The sequence below is a fragment of the Arachis hypogaea genome, chromosome 16 (assembly GCF_003086295.3).
Source record: "Arachis hypogaea cultivar Tifrunner chromosome 16, arahy.Tifrunner.gnm2.J5K5, whole genome shotgun sequence".
Lineage (NCBI taxonomy): Eukaryota > Viridiplantae > Streptophyta > Magnoliopsida > Fabales > Fabaceae > Arachis > Arachis hypogaea.
In genome coordinates, this window is record NC_092051.1 from 24,239,577 (window position 1) to 24,258,096 (window position 18,520).

Genomic DNA, 18,520 nt, shown 5'->3' on the forward strand with positions numbered 1-18,520 from the left:
TTGGGGAATAGGGTTTTTAACTTGAATTGAGAGACCAAATTGAATCAGAAAAGTTTACTCTGCCACGTCAACTAGCAATTTCTTTACCAACGTGTCACGAAGGAGGCCAACTCAGCTTTTTGGTAGCGCCAGATGGACGGAATGTGCCGGAAGGACGAATCTGAGTCCCGAAATGCAAGTTCAGAGATGAATATGGGTAACTTTTAAGTTTAGAGACTATTATGACGCTCGAGTGCAATTTTAGGGACCACTTTAAAGTTTAACTCAAAATTTGGATGTTAAAATTGTTTGAATGTGAAGAATAATTCGTATTTAATTCGAAAGAGTATTATATTAGAGGTTAAGAAATAAATAAGATTATTAAAAGAAGCGAAGAATTAATCTCTCTTTGACTGCTAGTCTGCTATATAAAGCAACCTAAACCCACAATCTAAATTCAGAAGCAGAGCAGGTAGCACCCTCAGGAGAAGAAACATACCCTCTACCTTGCAGCGGTAGCATAAGCAAATATATCTTACAAGAAGAAACACAAACAAACACAAAAAGAAAGCAATACAGTAAGCTGAATGGCTGCAGCTGGTAATAGCATAGACATGGATAAGGAGAGATTAACGGCTGAGATGGACTTCAGGGACTCTTCCTCCGCCGTCATCAGAATCCGTCGCCGGTTACCGGATTTCCTACAATCGGTGAAGCTCAAATACGTCAAATTGGGGTACGGCTACTCATGCAACCCCGCCACCCTCCTCATCTTTGCTCTCATCCTCCCACTCCTCCTCTCACTCATCGGCCTCAACCTCCACGACCTCCGCCTCGACACCCACGCGCTCACGCGCCTCGCCTTCTCCGCGGCCCTCCTCTTCCTCTTCGGCCTCTACTACGCCACGCGCCCACCTCCTGTCTACCTCGTCGACTTCTCCTGCTACAAGCCCAGCAAGGAACGCAAAATCTCCGTGGAATCGTTCCTCAAGATGACGGAGGAGAACGGCGCGTTCGACGAAAACGCCATCCAGTTCCAGCGGCGGATCTCCACCAAATCCGGCCTCGGCGACGAGACCTACCTGCCGAGCGGGATCACTTCCCGCCCTCCGAACCTGTCCATGGAAGAAGCGCGCCTCGAAGCAGAAGCCGTTATGTTCGGAGCACTGGACGCTCTGTTCGCCAAAACAGGGTTGAATCCCAGAGACATTGACATCTTGATCGTGAATTGCAGCCTCTTCAACCCTACCCCTTCTCTCTCCGCCATGATCGTCAACCACTACAAGCTCAGGACCAACATCAAGAGCTACAACCTGAGCGGCATGGGATGCAGCGCCGGATTAATCTCCATCGACCTCGCCAAGGATCTCCTCAAAGCGAACCCCAACTCCTACGCGGTGGTGGTGAGCACGGAGAACATAACTCTGAACTGGTACTTCGGGAACGAGCGGTCCATGCTCCTCTGCAACTGCATTTTCAGGATGGGCGGCGCCGCCGTGCTTCTGTCGAACAAGCGGCGGGACAGGGCGCGATCCAAGTACGAGCTGGTTCACACGGTGAGGACGCACAAGGGCGCGGACGACAAGAACTACAACTGCGTGTACCAGAGAGAAGACGAGACGGGGAAAATTGGAGTGTGCCTAGCGAGGGAGCTGATGGAGGTGGCCGGAGACGCACTGAAAACAAACATAACGACTTTGGGGCCGTTGGTGCTGCCGCTTTCGGAGCAGTTGATGTTCTTCGTGTCGTTGGTGAGGAGGAAAGTGATGAAGGGGAGGAACAGGGTGAAGCCTTACATACCGGACTTCAAGCTGGCGTTCGAGCACTTCTGCATCCACGCGGGTGGGAGGGCGGTTCTTGATGCGTTGCAGAAGAACCTGGGGCTGAGCGAGTGGCACATGGAACCTTCCAGAATGACGCTGCACCGCTTCGGGAACACTTCGAGTAGTTCCCTCTGGTACGAGCTGGCATACACAGAGGCGAAGGGGAGGGTCAAGAAAGGCGACAGGGTTTGGCAGATTGGATTCGGCTCCGGCTTCAAGTGCAACAGCGCAGTCTGGAAGGCCCTCCGTGGACTCCCCGTACTCCATGACTGGCGTGGCAACCCCTGGGACGATTCCATTCACACCTATCCTCGTCACCCATCCCCATAGTTACCTTCTACCTCTCTTTAATTGCTTATTTTAATTTAATTCTCTACTGCGGGCCCAACGTCGTTGCATATTTGCATCTCTTCAGCTTAATTTACCAAACCGTTACCTAATTTAGCTCCCTCCCTCGTCTCTTCTTTTGCTAGAAACCGGGAACGCGTGCATTAATATTCTATACCATGCATGGAAACGCTCAAACAGACATTCATAAGAAAAATTTATTTTTTACCCTAAAACAAAGTAAAAAATCAGAGTCCTCTGTATACATTTCAAGGCGGTGCACAATTCTAATACTTGTTTAATATTACCTCATAAGTTGATCTTTCCTACTACAGTATGAAACAGAATTTTCGATCAATTTCACTACAAAAATAGAACAGTATCGTCTCATATGTCGTGATAAAATGATGGCATGTGAGATAATGGAGGTAGTCATTCAAGGAAAATTTATTCAAAAATATTTTTCCTAATAATACAAATTTTTATTATTTAATAATTCATTTTTTGTTATATTACCACATATTTTTACCATACAATAACACATTTTTATTCATTAATAAACAAAAATCATAATTTTATTTTAAAAGTCACACATACTATTGGAATAGTGATATTATTATTGGAACGAATGTAGACCACAGAATTTCGATGGGCAAGTGCCAAGACAAGACAGTGAAGAATGAAGATAGAAATTGACAAATCATTCATTGAGACCCAAAAGAGTTAAGAGAGCGAGTCCACAAACGACATAGGGCACGTGACGTTTTGTATTGCACTGCTCTGTGGATATCATTTGGACTAAAAAATCAAATAAACGGGGAGAAATTAAAATCCATTCTACAAAAGCCCACCAAGCTAGAATAATTGAAAGAAAAAAAGAGAGTAGAAATTGAAAATGTGAGGAAGAGTGTAGAAGAGGAAAGTGGGAAACAAAGATGCGGTGTTTCTGGCTAGCTCCGGCTCCAGCAATCCCCAAACACGCCACGCCAAGCTACAGTGTTGGTGTTCCTTCCTCCGCCCCTCAGCCACGGCAGCGCTGCCGTGCAATAGCTCAAACAAAACAAGGGCCAAAGAAGGACGTGGAGATCAGTGGATCAGATATACTGCGGGCACTGCAGAGAGCAAGTGCCAGTAAGAGTAAGAGTAAAAATAGGAACAAGAAGAGGGTCTCATCCTCTTCCTCTGTGGAGCCTCCCACGGAACAAACACAAACTGCTGCGGACTGCACCAGTGTTCGCCCACTCTGCATAAAACCTCACTGGCCTGCCAAATTAGATGACTTGGATAAACGTCTTCGTGAGCTTTCTGAAACCATTTAATTTCTGCCACTCCTCAATGCTAAATTATTTATTTTTTCTTTCTTTGTGTCTTGTCGACTCGTGCTTTTGCCATCGCTAAAATTGGAGTTGAAATGGATTTTGCTTTCAGTTTTGAAACAAGAGCTAGTATTATTTAATTATTTTATTAGTATATCATTTTATATATCTTTGTGTTTTAGTAATACTGATTTCAAGGAAACGAGGAAATCGTGCTTTGCAGGACTATCACAGAGTCCGGTCAGGGATTTCTATGTTGAGTTAAACATGTTATTAATTTATTATAGTGGTTTCATTTTCAAATCTTATGCATGCCATGTTCGGTGTTCCCATTATACTCTAGTGATTTTGAACTAGGATTTACCTAACCAAAACTTATTTCTGCTTAGAAAGCAACGAGTCAACGACCCCTGCACAAGGATTTTATTAACACTTAATGCAGCGGGGTCACAATTATGTTATGCAATCTGTTGCAAGATATGGTGGGTCACAGAATTCCAAACATGTTAACCACTTCACATCACACTGTGTAAGATCCTAAGGAAGCACTCTTGCAGATGAGGGAGGTTCAACTCGGATACACCCAATATTCATTATTATTTTCTTACTCTAATTTGTTCACTGTAACCTCAACCACTGTAGGTTAAATCATATAATAGACTACTACTATATAGTCATTTTAGACAAAAAATAATATGGAAAAACAGAAACATAAATTGGAGTGAGGTAAATAATCACAAGCGCATGAAACCAGTGCTATAAATATAGCAACAAATTATTCATTTGGTGTTCTCAATCGATAATTGCTCCACAAATCGCTAATAAGAGCCATTGAGAAGAAAATGGAAAATGAGTAAAAAGAATGACGCTATTGTAGGTAAAACCAAATCAGACATCATTTTTGCTGATTATCAATAAAGATGCAAGGCATTACCAAGCAGAAAACATGAACAGTTACTCGGCTGTGGCTCACCCAACAATAAACAATAGCTTTCATAGTTAATATAATTTCTCTGGTCCTAACCCTAAACCTTTTCTTTGATCTCCCCCCACCCCCCAAAAACACACAAAAAAAACAAAAAAAAAAATAAAAAAACCATTGCATCTATCTGCATTCTACCACTAATAGGGTCGGTACCTTCTATTACGGTTGCTTTCTTCGCTGCCACCACCTCCTGCTCGGCCCGGTTGACCACTTGGACCATTGTTCCGATCAGTTCTGCGAGGTCGGGCCGGTGGTGCCTGTACACCAGGCTGTTGACTGCAGCATGTCCCAATATGAAATTAAGGTATCATATTAGATAACTCAAAAAGAAATTGTAAATAGGCTGTAACAACTTACAGGACATAGCCGATTTGACCGTCTGGTAATACCATTGGAACCATCTGCATTCCTGCCGGCATTGGACCTCTCCCATAAATCATTGGCTGTTTGAATGTCCATAGGAAACCCACATTGTGCAAACGTATTAGAGCTAATGACAAAAAGCGAAAAAGCACGGAAATAGATAATGTTATAAGAAATTAAATACCTGTTGATAACCTGTAGCAACACCATATCCTGCAGCTAAAGAGCCGTAAAGGTTTCCAGAAAAACTACCATATCCGGGATGTATAAGATGGCTTGGATGAAGTACAGGATTGTAGGCATAACTAACTTCAGCTTTTCTATCAGTTTGAGGCTTGGCAAGAACAACTTCAAGCACTTGGCCTGTAGTTCAAGTCCGTTAAACATAGTCAGGTAAACATTCAGAATGCACTCAAAGTTCTCTCCATTATTTGGATCAGAATTCTGTTTTATCTTAAAATAAAGCATCCAATGAGAAGTATTTTTAACAGATGAGACTTCTTAAACATTTATGTAAGGAAAGTTTCAACCTATTGTTATTGTTTTGCATAGAATTCCACGAATCAAGTAAGTACGAAGCAAAACACAATACATCTTTAATTCATATTTCATTGGAAATGTACCATTAATTTCATATTTTTCTGTATCTTTGACAGCTTTCAATACACTTGACCGCTCTGCATAATGAATGAAACCAAAATCACGTTTCCCTCCAGCTTTACCAGGTGGCATGACCACTTTTGTCACTTCTCCATGTCGCCGGAATAGTTCTTTTAGTTGTTCAGTAGTAACATTCTCAGGTATGTTTTTAACATATAGAGCTTTAACCTGTGAACACCAAAAAAGTTCAAAACCAAACCATCAGTAAAGTAATTATTCCTTATACAGAATACATAGGTAAGAACATCACATCTACACGTCCATAACACTTTTAAATTCAACAACAATCAACAGCAATCCCTTTCTTAAGCAAAACTAATAATCTTTATGGCATGGTTGGGCCAACAAGAGCTACCATTGAGGGTTGGCTCAGGTAGTAGGATAAAATTACATTTACAAAATTATCTATCGTTTGAGCTCAGCGGAAAAATCAATTTGTTCAAACTGACAGCTTGTAAGTGGCTCAAGAAATCATGCCGCCTAAATTGCAATAAATTTCTCATACACGAGCGAGTTTTCATATTTACTGAGCTCCATATCAAAGGCAGAAAGAAAATCATATATACCCACACTCTTGGGTGGCTCTGCTGAGAGAAGAAAAAGGCTATACAGAAAGAGAAACATTGCAGTAAAAGAGAAGAAACAATTACGACCATAAGTATCTAATTAATCACTTGATGTAATGATAGGTAAAAAGCAATTTAAAATCACTTTTCGCATCTAAGTTCACTTACCTGTGAAGATGAAGAATGATCAGGTGAGATCTTTGGATCTGCCCATGTGACATTTGGGGTATTACCACCCAGCTTAAAACTTGCAATTGACATCTTTTGCCGCGAATAGTCAGCACATGCATTATTGTAATACAAAACAAAAGCAAACCCACGATTCCTAGTGGGGTTTTGGGGGTCCTATAATAAAAAGAAATAGAGTGGTAAGAGCAAGATAGGGCTTTTAACAGTTTACTGTGACCTTGTAGTGCATTGCACCTTGATGAGCTCGATGTTTTCAACACCCGGACCAACAGCCTCGACATGTTTCCTGAACTCATCCTCCGTCCAAGTCTTTGGAATGTTACTAATGAACAATCTGTGTTTTGTTTCAGACAGTGAACACCTCAAGGTTTTGCCCTGAGAACATGAAGAATGTTTAATTAGTTAAAACTAATCTACAAAAGAAGATTTTCTTATAATAATATTACTACACCAATACCAAAGGTCTCAAGGTTTTTCCCTGAGAAATTGAAAAAGGGGCTCAATGTTGCAAAGATGACGATGTTGCATTGGATGAATTGAGTAAATACACTGGACTATTGGGAAAGAATGCATTAGATAAAAGAGTTGGTTTACCACCCATTGTGCAAAAAAAAATAGTAGAATAATATGGAGGGAGACCAAGAAAAAGTATAGGCAAAGTCTGAGAGTTTGAGAAAGCATCAATACCTTAAATTCCTTGTTGTGTATGTCTTCAATGGCCTTTTGTGCTACCTCCTTTGTTTTAAAAGCCACAAAAGCATAACCCCTGTTTTCGCCGGTGTCCTTGTCTTTCATTAGTCGCACCTGAAAAGTAAAGAGAAATTAAATTCTTTGCTGGTCCCAGTCAGTTATAAAGCGATTAGTTTCAAATACAACATTTGCAATCCTCTGTCTAACCTCTAGAACGTCACCCATTGGCTCGCACAGTGCCTTCAAATCATCTTCATGCGCATCGCGAGGAAGCCCACCAATGAAGACTTCAGAACCATGAGGAGGAAGGGCAAGAAGTTCATCATGCTTTTCCTTCTCCTCATCTTCATTGACAGAAGATGGTTTCTGCCCATCTTGGAGAATTTCAGCAGCAGTGTCACTTCTTTCTTGTTCTTGTTCAGGCAACTGATCTTTAGCAGCAGCCTCAGCAGGTGACCCCTTGTGTTCATGTGGAGGTTCAGGTGCTTCTTGTCCATGGTCATCTATCTGTTCTTCAACATCATCATCAATCTCTTCCATATAATTCTCCTCATCAATGTCGACACGCTCATTGACCTCCGCACCCTCGGACATTGCATTCACAGCAGAATAGCCGCACCTGCAGATTGAGACAATCATAAAAAGAAAAAAAGTGTATGGAACAGTAGGTGACTGCATTGCTGAGGCACAAACATTAGGAGCAGTTAGAAGAGTTTTAAGGCCATGGGTAATTTAAGATAATTACTTTTCCCAAAGAAAAGGCGTAGGGTTTAAGGTGGCGATGCATGTTGCTTGCAAGTAAAAGAGATTGAGGCTACATTGATAAATAAAAACTGGGCAAGTGAATGGGAACCCTAAGGCATTACCGAAACAGAGGAAACTCAATTGTTTATACCACAAAAAATGGAGGGAGGGGGAAATTGACATAATAATATCAATACGAGAGACATGTAATGGCAGTGCATACCATTAGCCATAAAAATACATGACGATATTGATGAGTTTTCAGATTCGCTTCTGAGTGAGTTGGTCTCTTTGGTTGTTGTTCTAATTTGTAACCCTAGATACATAGAAACACAGAGGCAGTGAGTTTTACGTGAAATGTGTAGCGGTGGTGACTATCTATGTATCCGCCAGAGTGAGGAAGGACGGAAGGAAGGAAGGAAGGTAAGAAGGGAGGGAGCAAGGAATAATATTACATTTACTACCTCCTCATTTCTTTCCAGATGAGCGACTCTCACTCTCACTTTTCTCTTCTCTTTCGCTTTTCACCGCACATTTATTAAAATCGTACTAATTAGCAATGGTCACAGAAACTTTGCTCGTAAATATTTTTGTTATTAAGTTGTCAGAAAAAAATTAATATTTAATGTGATAAAATTTTTTAATTAAAAATAAAAATATTAAAAAAAATAATATCTTTTAAAAAATTATATTTATCAATTTTTAAAATATATTTATTTTAAAAAATTAAATATAAATGTTCATTCAAACAAACTCTTTAAACATTTATTAAAATTTCTTTTTTTTTGTCTTATTGAAATTTATCTTTTGTTAAAAACAGTAATTAAACCGTACTACAATAATAAGACATTAAGAATTCAAAAGTAAAACTTAATCTATTTATGTCTTTATTTTATCAAATAATTAAAAATATAGAGAAAATGACATTTTCAGATTTTAAATGATAATTTCTTCTCTTTATTAATAAAATGTGCATTCACTTTTTTGAAAAATTAAAATAACATGTATTTTAGTTTATTTGACCAAAATACTTATCAATATTCATTATAATTAGGGTTAAGTACTAAAATCGTTCCTAAGGTAAGGGGCGAAAATCAAAATCGTCCCCAACCTTTTTTCTTTATTAAAATCATCCTCAATGTTCAAAAACGCTTTAAAATCATTTTTTTTACCAATTTTAATTTTTTTATTATCAAACTACCCTCTCATTAAAATAATTATAAAATAAAATAAATAAAAAAGAAAGGAAAGAAAGGGATATAGAGAGAAACGGCTTCAGGAAACAAAAAGAAAGAAAGAAAGAAACGGTGAGGGCTTGAGGGAGAGAGTGACAGAGAGCTAAGAAGGGAAGAGAGGGAGGCCGTGTCCAGCGCCGCTGCCGACATGCCCAGCTGCCTTGCTTGTCATCGTCGCCATCAAAAGGGAAGAGGGAGAGAGAGTGCCGTCGCGAATCAGAGTTGAGCCGAGAAGAGAGACAGCGCGAGAGAAGGAGTGAGCCACCGAGGGGAGCGTCACCACCGCTAAGGCCGCCGTTGAGGGGGGTGGGGGAGGGGGAGGAAAGGGAAGCCGCACTGCCGCACCGCTATACCGCCACTCCGTCGCACCGCCGCACCGCCGTCCTGCCGTCTGTGATCTGCCACTGTTGTAGAATTTATGAATTTTTAGTGAAATTTGTTATGGAATATCTATAATTTAATTTTTTGTGATTTGGCTTAAATTTGGAATATTGTTGTTGCTGAATTTGTTGATTATTGTTCAAAGTGAATTTGTTGATTATTCTGAGTTATGATTTTCTGAGGTGGGGGTGGTGGTGGGTTCTGGTGTTGATGATGATGGTGGGGCTGGTGGTGGGGTGAGGAAGGTGAAGAGGAGAATGATGAGGCTTCTGTTATATATGAATGGTGATGATGTCTGTTCTTGATGTTGCGTTGTTTGGTAGCAACTTGAATTCTGATTTGATCACCAAGACTACATTACTTGATCTTTCTGAAGTGAAGAAGCTCAAGGTTATTTTTGGTGGCAGTGGATAATAGCTTCGTTAGTGAGATCATGTTGGTTAACTCAAAATTAATCCGTTGCTTCTATTTTGTGATGTGAGATATTGCAATTTTGAGTTCTTGTTCCCAGTTTCTTCGCGTTGTTCTCTTTCTCTCTTCTTCTTTTTTTTTTTTTTTGAAGAACATATGAGTTCTTCTTTTTAAAATTTTTTAATTTATGTTGTTGCTAATTTTGGATCTGAAATTATAGTTGATGATTGCTGAATTGTTTAATTTGAAATTTTTGTTGATTTATTTTTTATTGTTGCTGTTGGTGTTGCTGGATTGTTGGTGGTTATGGTGTAGCGATGGTGATGGTGATGATAATGCATAGGGTAGTGGTGAAGGTGGAGAGACTTTTTAATTTTTGTTTAAGGACAAAATTGTCCAAAAAATTTTATTTATGGACAAAAGGACGATTTTATAACGTTTTGTAACGTTGGGGATGATTTTAATAACAAAAAAAGGTCGGAGACGATTTTGATTTTCACCCCAGACCTTAGGGACGATTTCAGTACTTAACCCTTATAATTACATATAAAAATAAATAATAATTATTTGGTTGATTCAAATAATAATAATATAATTATACATTTATTACTATGATAAATATTATTCATTTTTAATATTGTATAACATAATATAAAATATTTTATCTCATTAAAAATATTTAATTAAAAATTTGTTATATTTCTTGATTATTAATGTAATAATTTTATTTATTACTAATATAATAAATTTTATTTATTACTAATATTTTATTATTAATCAAAACTATATATATATATATAAAAAGTTTTAAATCAAATATTTTTGTAACAAATTAAAATATTCTATATTATGTAATAAATATAAAAATGAATAAATTTATTATTATTTAAATTAACCAAATAATTATTATCGATAAATATTTTAGTCAAATTGACTAATAATATGTTATTTTACTCTTATAAAAGTAAAAATATATATTTTATAAATAAAAAATATAATTTGAACATCTCGAAAATGTCATTTTTTCAAAATTATATTCATAAAATATATGAAAAAGGATAAGTAGTAAGAATATATTAGGGTTAGTATTAGGCCTATAACTCACTTTGAGAATTATGTTATAAATAGGAGTATGATATAATTAGAAATTCTGATTTTTTTTTTTGCTCTAGTCTTAAGTCTCTCTTATTATCTCTCATTCTCTGTATCTCTTGATACAATATCGTATCAAATGACGATTTCATTAAACACTATGCCAGTAATGATCACTGCTTTCATGGTAGTTCGGATTTCAGTCACATTTCTTTGCATGATTTTCCAATGTTCGATGGTGAGAAAGGCTATTGGTGGATCCTTTGAGCTTGGAAGCTGTGGAGCACTAAAAGAATATTGGAGGCACAACATTTTCGGGAGGTTGTTGGAAGACTAGTCGGCCGCGATCTGACGTGGTTGCAGCTCTGACGACAGCACAATCCGATGGCAGATTGGCCAACCTTCGAGATAGCATTCCTGCATCGTTACCAACCAGATTTTCAATCAATATTATCAAAAATTTCTCAAACAACATTTCAAATTGAGAAATAAATTTAGAAAAAGCAATGTCCAAATTCAGATATCAACTACACAGTCATTCAACAACAGCAGGATGTAGATTTGAAGCTTCAATTTTAGAGATTTCAACCACAACAAATAGAGCACTTTCAGAAGCAAGCGATGATAGTGAAGTTCCAAAAATTACGAACAAGAACGATGAGAAAGTTATAAACAAACCTGGTGATAGCGATACCATGCAGACCAAAGGAGATCGACAGTGGCCTGCATCTGTAATGGCGGACTGAAGGAGATTGACAGTGGCCCGCATCTGTGATAAAGAACAGAGGAGATTTAAAGACAGATCGCAATGAAAGAAAGGAGGGAGAGAAGCAGAATGACAGAGTTTCCATCAGAATTAAGGACAGTGCCTCTGTGACAGAGAGGGATGAGTATGACCGAGATTTAAGGCGATTCTGCGACGGTAGCAAAGCTAGGAACAACGCCGAGGTTGATGCTTCCACGATAGGAAGGCGGGCAATTACGATGGCAAAAGGCAGAACAACGTCAATTACAATGGAAGGAAAAACAACGAAGATGAACAGTACAGTGGAGATTCATTCTGTTTTATCCCTCTATTAGTAGCCAAGCCACTACCACTCATAGTGGCTATCTTCTCATAGGATCGCGGTGGAGGACGAAACAACGACGGCTGCCAGTGGCGAGCGGCGGCTTCAGCAGGAGGTTGAGCGAACGCCATAGAGAACAGCAGAGAAAGAAGACAAAGAAGGAGGGACGGGAGCAGGACGGCGGTACCAAGCGACCGAAGGAGGACTGAAAGCGGCGTGGATCACCAATTCATCCTTGTGAGCTTGCAATGACCCGCGAAGTACTACTTGGAGCTGCAGTGGCTATTCCTGCCCTATCTTCACCTTCAAGAACGAAAAAGGAGGGGAACGTATTGTCCCTTCCTCACAGGTTGGGCCTCTCATTTGGTGTGCTCAGCCTAACTTCAATTTTTACATGGTTAGTTAACCATTAGGCCAATGTCTAAAGAGAATTATTTTGATATTTTAATGGGCCTATTTTTTTTTAAAACAATGGAATTCAAGTGGTAATTTTTTTTTTATTCTAAGCTGTAGCATAGAAAATATTATTTACGAATAATTTTTTTTTATTAATTATAATTTATGTTTACAATTTTAATTAGGATTTATATATATTTTTTTTATTTGCTACCTTGAAGACAAGTTGTTTTAAAAGGGAGGATAATGTTAATTAATATTGAGCCTATGGCTCACTTAGAGAATTATGTTATTAATAGGACTATAAGAATATAATGTAATAGTGTGGATATACATGAAGTAATTAAAAACTTTAATTTTTTTTCTTTGGTTCTAGTTTTAGAGATTTCTATCTAATTCTCTTTTATTATCTCTCATCTCTATATCTCTTGATACAATATTGAATCAAAATATCCTATTAGTCTAGTGAAAGGTTCATATCAAAATGAGGCAATATTTCTTTCTTGGGTGTGAACATATTCAATTTTTTTTTTATTGAGTAATTTTTTTTATATGTTGACTAATGCATGTTTGTAGACTTTTTTTTTATATTGTACTTTTAAGAGTGATTTATTTAATATTATAATATTTTGTGTAATATATTGATATAAGATACTTAGGGTCAGAAGAAATTATTAGTAACAATTTCATAACGTTATTTAAAACCTGTAACTAGCGATTTTTTTTTTAATTTTGATGAAAATTAAATAAAAAATTGTTACTAAACGATTTGTAAATAGAAAATTTTAAATATTATAAAAGCGTTGATCACGATTTATAAGTGCTAATAGTAATAGCCCTTCGTGATGCCTATTGCCTAACATTAAGAACAATAAAAATATTAGTATGATAACAAAAATATATATCATATTATTCTAAAATAAGATATATCATATTCTATAATAATTACTAATAATAATATCTAAAATATGCAAATAATAATAATAAAAATAATAACAATTAAAATAATTTTTAATAATAATAACAATACCATCACACCCATAAACAATAACAACAACAATAATAATAATAATTGTTCTTGGCCCAATAAATCTTCTAAGATCATATAGTTCATCCTTATAGAGTAGGTCTAAAACTTTTTTAAGGAGCGAAGTATATGATAAATTCATATTTTATTATAAATTTTGGATTGAAATGAGTGAAATTTATCAATTTAACTTACACTTATTTTTTCTAAGTGTATACTTTTGTAAATTTTTTCTTTGTTGAGCTTAATGGATGAAAACATGTTTTTCCGACCTCTAAAACCGTCAAATTAATTTCACTTTTATTCCATTTGATGTCTTGAAATGTTTGTTCAATTTATTTAGAGATTAGGAGGCAAGAATAGTTTGGGAAGATGAAAAAAAAGTATGCAGAAGGGGAGATTTCGCAAAGAAACAAAAGATGAAACAATTTTGTGCGATGCGCACGCACCCACCTGTACCCCACGCACCCACCGGTGCACACACACATGGTTGGAAATTTCTGCTTGGGTGTGTGCGCACGCATCTATCTGATCGCGTACCTCATTTAAAATGGTATGTGACTCGTGATTTGGGGCCATTTTAGCTCATTTCATACCACTTTGGAGCCAATATGAAGCAAGACTTGAAGGAGGTGGAGACACAACCTATCATATACTCATTTTTTTTCTTTCTTTTCTAACTTCTCTCTAGATTTCAAGAGCTTCTTATGAACTTTTCTCTACTTCTAGATTTTAGTTTTGTTTAATTATAATTTTTAGTTTATATTTTTTTTGTTTGGCTACTCTAAGTTTCTTAGAATTTCTTGTTTCAAACTAAAAACTATAATTAAACAAAACTAAAATCTATTACTAGAGAAATATTCATAAGAAATTCTTAAATTGTAGAAAGAAGTTGGAGTTTCTCTATCTAGAATTCAAGAACTAAAAGCCCTAAAAAAAATGAGTGTATGATAAGTTGTGTCTGCACCCCCTTTAAGTCTTGCTTCATATTGGCTCCAAAGCGGTCTAAAATGGGCCAAATGGCCCCAAATCACGAGTCACGTGCCATTTTAAATGAGGCACACAATCAGACGAGTGCGTGTGTGTGCACTAGTGGCGTGTGCGCACTGCACATAATTGCTTTCTCGTTCATTTTTTCGCAAAATCTCCACTTTCACATGCTTTTCTTCCATCTTCCCAAACTATTCTTGCTTCCTAGACCCTAAATAACTTGAATAAGTATTTCAAGGCAACAAATAGAATAAAAGTGAAATTAATTTGACAATCTTAGAAGTTGAAAAAACATGTTTTCATCCATTAAGCTCAACAAGAGAAAATTCACAAATGCATGCAATTAGAAGGAATAAGTACAAGTTAAATTGATAAATTTCACTATTTTCAATCCAAAAACTATAGTAAAATATGGATTTATTAGTATACGTATACTTTGGGAGACCAAGCGGCAGTAGATACCTGCAAAGGTACTTCGACGCTCAAGTAAGAAAGAGTCTATATTGAGTAATTGAATCTCAAAATAAGTCACGTACATCTTTTCTTTATCCAGGTTCCTACTAGAATAGGAAGCAAGGGTTCCAAACGTGCCCTTGTGTTTAGTTATTTGTTTGACTTGATCTTTGTAAGTTTGCTATAGTTGTTATTCAAAAAGGTCGCCTATTACCTCTTTTTGCTAACCGAATCATATATGTTTGTATTTTGAACTCTTCTAGTGAAATCAACTAAGTGGCTGATTTATAGCGTGTGACTTATAAAGTATAATGGATGGATCACATCCTCCCAAGCTTGACCTTGACTGTTTTTCAATAAGATAGGTTGAACTTATATGTTGTTGTATAAATCGGCGCTTGCTAGAATAGAGGTTAGCTTCCTAAGCTCAATCTGACATAATTAAGCAAAAATTCAACTAACTGTTAGAAAATAGTATGTAAATAAATAAAAAAAATAAAAAGAAAATTTTTTGTCCAGGGTGATGTGAAAGAGAGAGAATTTTAGTAATAAACAACAATTACTTTTTGCAGTTACCAAGATCATGCTTGACGCACTTATAGGCATAGTGGATTTCACGTAATAGGCTTTACTAATTGACGATGATTGTCATCTGGTAACCATAAAGTCTCACAATCTAGGGCATTGGTTTGAGAACTCATTGAGATATCTTCTTTTATTGGCAAAAAAAGAGTTGGAAGTTTTGCTCTTTAGTGTATTCTTCGTAAGTGTATATCAAGTTTTCAAAGAAGGAAAAATAATGAGTAACAGAGGTTAATGATTTTTTGTTTTTGCTACATTTTTCTTCTACTTGATGCTTTTGAATTTTTGCAAAAAATGGTGAAAAGAAAGATGAAGGGGAAGGGAGGTGAATTATAGGAGGAAATAGAGTTTATTATAGACATAGTGAATCCATACTCGTGGGTTGATAAGAGTGTCCTTCTCGGGTATCTCTTTTTAAAGATAAATAGAGTATAGAGCAATTAGGGACTTCAAGTTGGGTCAAGGAAGGTGAGAGTTTGAATATGGAGTTCCTTCCATGTAGTTCTTCAGATCGGGTGTGTTATAAGAGAGAGGGATTTGAATACTTTTATATGTAGTCATGTGTGTTTGTAGAACTAAGGGTGAGATTTTCTTTTACCCGTTTTGAGTATGAGGTATTAGCGTAGTTAAGGTGTGCTCCAACTCAACTAATTCCAAACTCTTGGGCATTGGTTTTGAAGTTTTAATGGAGTTTCTAGAGCAAGAGCTTTTTCTTGAGGTGTTCTTTGCGTTATTCCAAGCTAAATGAGTGAACAAAAGTAGGTGGATCAACTTAAGTAGCACTCCGAGCTGAGGTATTTTTAGTCTACATAAATCTTCATTTAAAGGTTTCAAAGAAATGTTTGTAAGGTAAGATAATGTAAAGATGAGTACCCGTTTTACTTAGACGGGTTTGTTACTGAGAATATTGTTTTGTTCTGGCTGAGCAAGAGGTTGCTATTGTTGAATTTTTAATGAATAATATATTTGGCCGAGGATATTACAACTTGTTTTTGTATATGACTAATGTGTTTTTGTATTGTGGCAGGTGAAAGATTGACGGAGAAAAATTATCGGTAAAGAATTTCTCAAAATAACTTCGTTGTAAGTATAGTTCTAAGCCAACAAATTATCCTTGGTCAATGTTTAATTTGTTTGTCACTTAAGCAAACCCAATAAAATTAACCGAAGTATTTAAACCTCGGGTCGTCTCTCAAGGAATTGCAGGGAAGTGTGTAAATTATTGGTTATGATGTACTTCTTTTTGGGTTTTGAAATAGGGAACAAGAAATGTAAATAGCGCGAAGAAAATAAAATAATAACTAAGAAAGGTCCTAGCAAGGGTTGAGAATTGGAATTCTTATCCTCATTATCGTCGTCAATTGTGATAGTAAATGTAAATTGCCTTCACTTAGTTAACCTCTAACCAATGAAGGAAAGTCAAGTGCATACAATCAACTTGAGTTCACAAGTCCTAGTCAACTCATAGTGAGAGACTAGATTTAGTGAACTTCAAGCTAACCGACAATCTTCAATTACCAATCAACAAGAGACTTTGACAATTCAAGAGTCTCCAAATCATCAACCCAAGCCAAGAACACAAAAATCTAATTCAAAATCTAACCAAGCATTTTATCAAATACTTGGAAGGCAAAAATAAAAACATAGAAAATTAACAAGGAATAATAAAACCTAAGACTAACAATTGCAAGAGATTAATAACCAACAATTAAAGAAAGAAGCCATAAACATGAAACATAAAATTGCATTAAAAAGGAAATTGAAAGTAACACAAGAGTTCATAAACTAAATGGGCAAAATAAAAGAATCAATAAAAGAAGTAGATAACTCAAGTGCTAGAACAAATAAAAGTAGAAGAAAGCTAAATTAAAATAAAATTGAAACCTAAGCCTAAGGAGAAATTGAAAGAAGAAACCCTAAATCTAGAGAGCCTCTCTCTCTAAAATTCTACATCTAAAACCTAAAGTGTGTGAATAAATGAAAAGTGAATCGTCTGAATTGAATCTGCTCCACTCCCCAGCCTCTAACCTGTATTTTCGAGCCTGAAACTGGGTCAAAAGCAGCCTAGAAATCGCCCCCAACGAATTTTGTTAATTGCAGCACATGACGCTCATTATGCGTATGCGTCAGCCACGCGTACACGTCGCTGGGACTCTGCACTGACCACGCGTAGGCGTCAGCCATGTGTGCGCGTCATTTAGTTATGACTTGGTCACGCGTACGCGTCAGCTATGCGTACGCGTGGACACCAGCTTCTCAAAACTTTAATTTTTGTGTTCCTTCCATTTTTGCATGCTTCCTTTCCATCCTCTAAGCTATTCCTGCCCTATAAACTCTGAAAACATGTAACACACATATCACGGCATCGAATGATAATAAGAGAGGATTAAAAATTAGTGATTTTAAGGCCAAAGAAGCAAAATTAGGAAGGAAACTTAAAAACATGCAATTTACATGAATAAGTGTAAGAATAATTGATAAAATCCACTCAATTCAATACAAAATAAACCATAAAATTGTAGTTTATCAATCTCCCCGCACTTAAACAGTAGCATGTCCTCATGCTAAATTCAAGAAAGACAAAAAGGGGTAATGAATTTATTCAAATACAACCTATATAAATGCAAGCTACCTACATGTGTCTAGTTATTCTAATTACTATCTATCTATATATATATATAAGCATATGTGTGTTCAAAGTGAGTCAAAGTTCCAAGAAATTATATATGCACAATCAAGGGCTAAATCAATCATATCAAAGCACATTCACAATTGAATTGAGTTATTCAAAAGAGTTCACAACTTGCAAGATAAGCAATGATCAAAGATGGACATATGGAATTGAACAATTGAACCCTCACCGGATGTGTATATGCACTCTAATCGCTCAAGTATTTAGGGTTAATCCACTTAAATCTCCTCTAATCATGCTTTCTAAAACTTTGTTCTTCATCTAACCAATCAACAAATATTTAGTGTACAAATGCAAATATCATGAAGGCTTTTCAAGGTTGTAATGGGGCTAAAGTAAGGGTAAAGATATATGTATGGCCAAGTGAGCTATCATTTGAATCTTTGACTAACCTGAGTTCTCACCTAACACATGCACACTCTCTATACAATTCTAAAATCAAGCCTAGCCACCCACGATATCACTTTTACACATATACATACACTCATGTATCAATTCCAATTCCATCACATATGCATTAATCTTTTTATTGAACTTAACATTGGAGTAATT

General features: G+C 36.6%; 2 protein-coding genes and 1 long non-coding RNA gene across 4 annotated transcripts; 1 reads left to right on the forward strand and 2 right to left on the reverse strand.

The window, feature by feature from the left end:
* Positions 1 to 283: 283 nt before the first annotated feature.
* On the forward strand, positions 284 to 3,748 carry LOC112758540 (3-ketoacyl-CoA synthase 1). The gene has a single exon (XM_025807245.3). It carries the CDS (start codon positions 567 to 569, stop codon positions 2,130 to 2,132), a length of 1,566 nt encoding a protein of 521 aa, XP_025663030.1. The 5' UTR covers positions 284 to 566; the 3' UTR covers positions 2,133 to 3,748.
* Positions 3,749 to 4,316: 568 nt separating this feature from the next.
* Positions 4,317 to 8,147, reverse strand: LOC112758541 (heterogeneous nuclear ribonucleoprotein Q). 2 transcript variants are annotated; one of them, XM_025807246.3, is made up of 10 exons: positions 8,107 to 8,147; positions 7,866 to 7,958; positions 7,106 to 7,517; positions 6,896 to 7,012; positions 6,443 to 6,583; positions 6,188 to 6,364; positions 5,417 to 5,621; positions 4,978 to 5,156; positions 4,788 to 4,873; positions 4,317 to 4,706 (listed from the first exon to the last, which is right to left on the reverse strand). In XM_025807246.3, exons 3-10 carry the CDS (start codon positions 7,490 to 7,492, stop codon positions 4,568 to 4,570), a joined length of 1,431 nt encoding a protein of 476 aa, XP_025663031.1. In that variant the 5' UTR covers positions 7,493 to 7,517; positions 7,866 to 7,958; positions 8,107 to 8,147; the 3' UTR covers positions 4,317 to 4,567. The 2 variants fall into 2 exon arrangements, with proteins under 2 accessions (XP_025663031.1, XP_072076160.1); XM_072220059.1 differs by having other exon boundaries at positions 8,098 to 8,124.
* A 2,610-nt stretch (positions 8,148 to 10,757) lies between these two features.
* On the reverse strand, positions 10,758 to 11,579 carry LOC140179714 (uncharacterized). The gene is made up of 2 exons (XR_011873524.1): positions 11,440 to 11,579; positions 10,758 to 11,178 (listed from the first exon to the last, which is right to left on the reverse strand). It is a non-coding gene; the product is annotated as an uncharacterized lncRNA (long non-coding RNA).
* Positions 11,580 to 18,520: the final 6,941 nt, after the last annotated feature.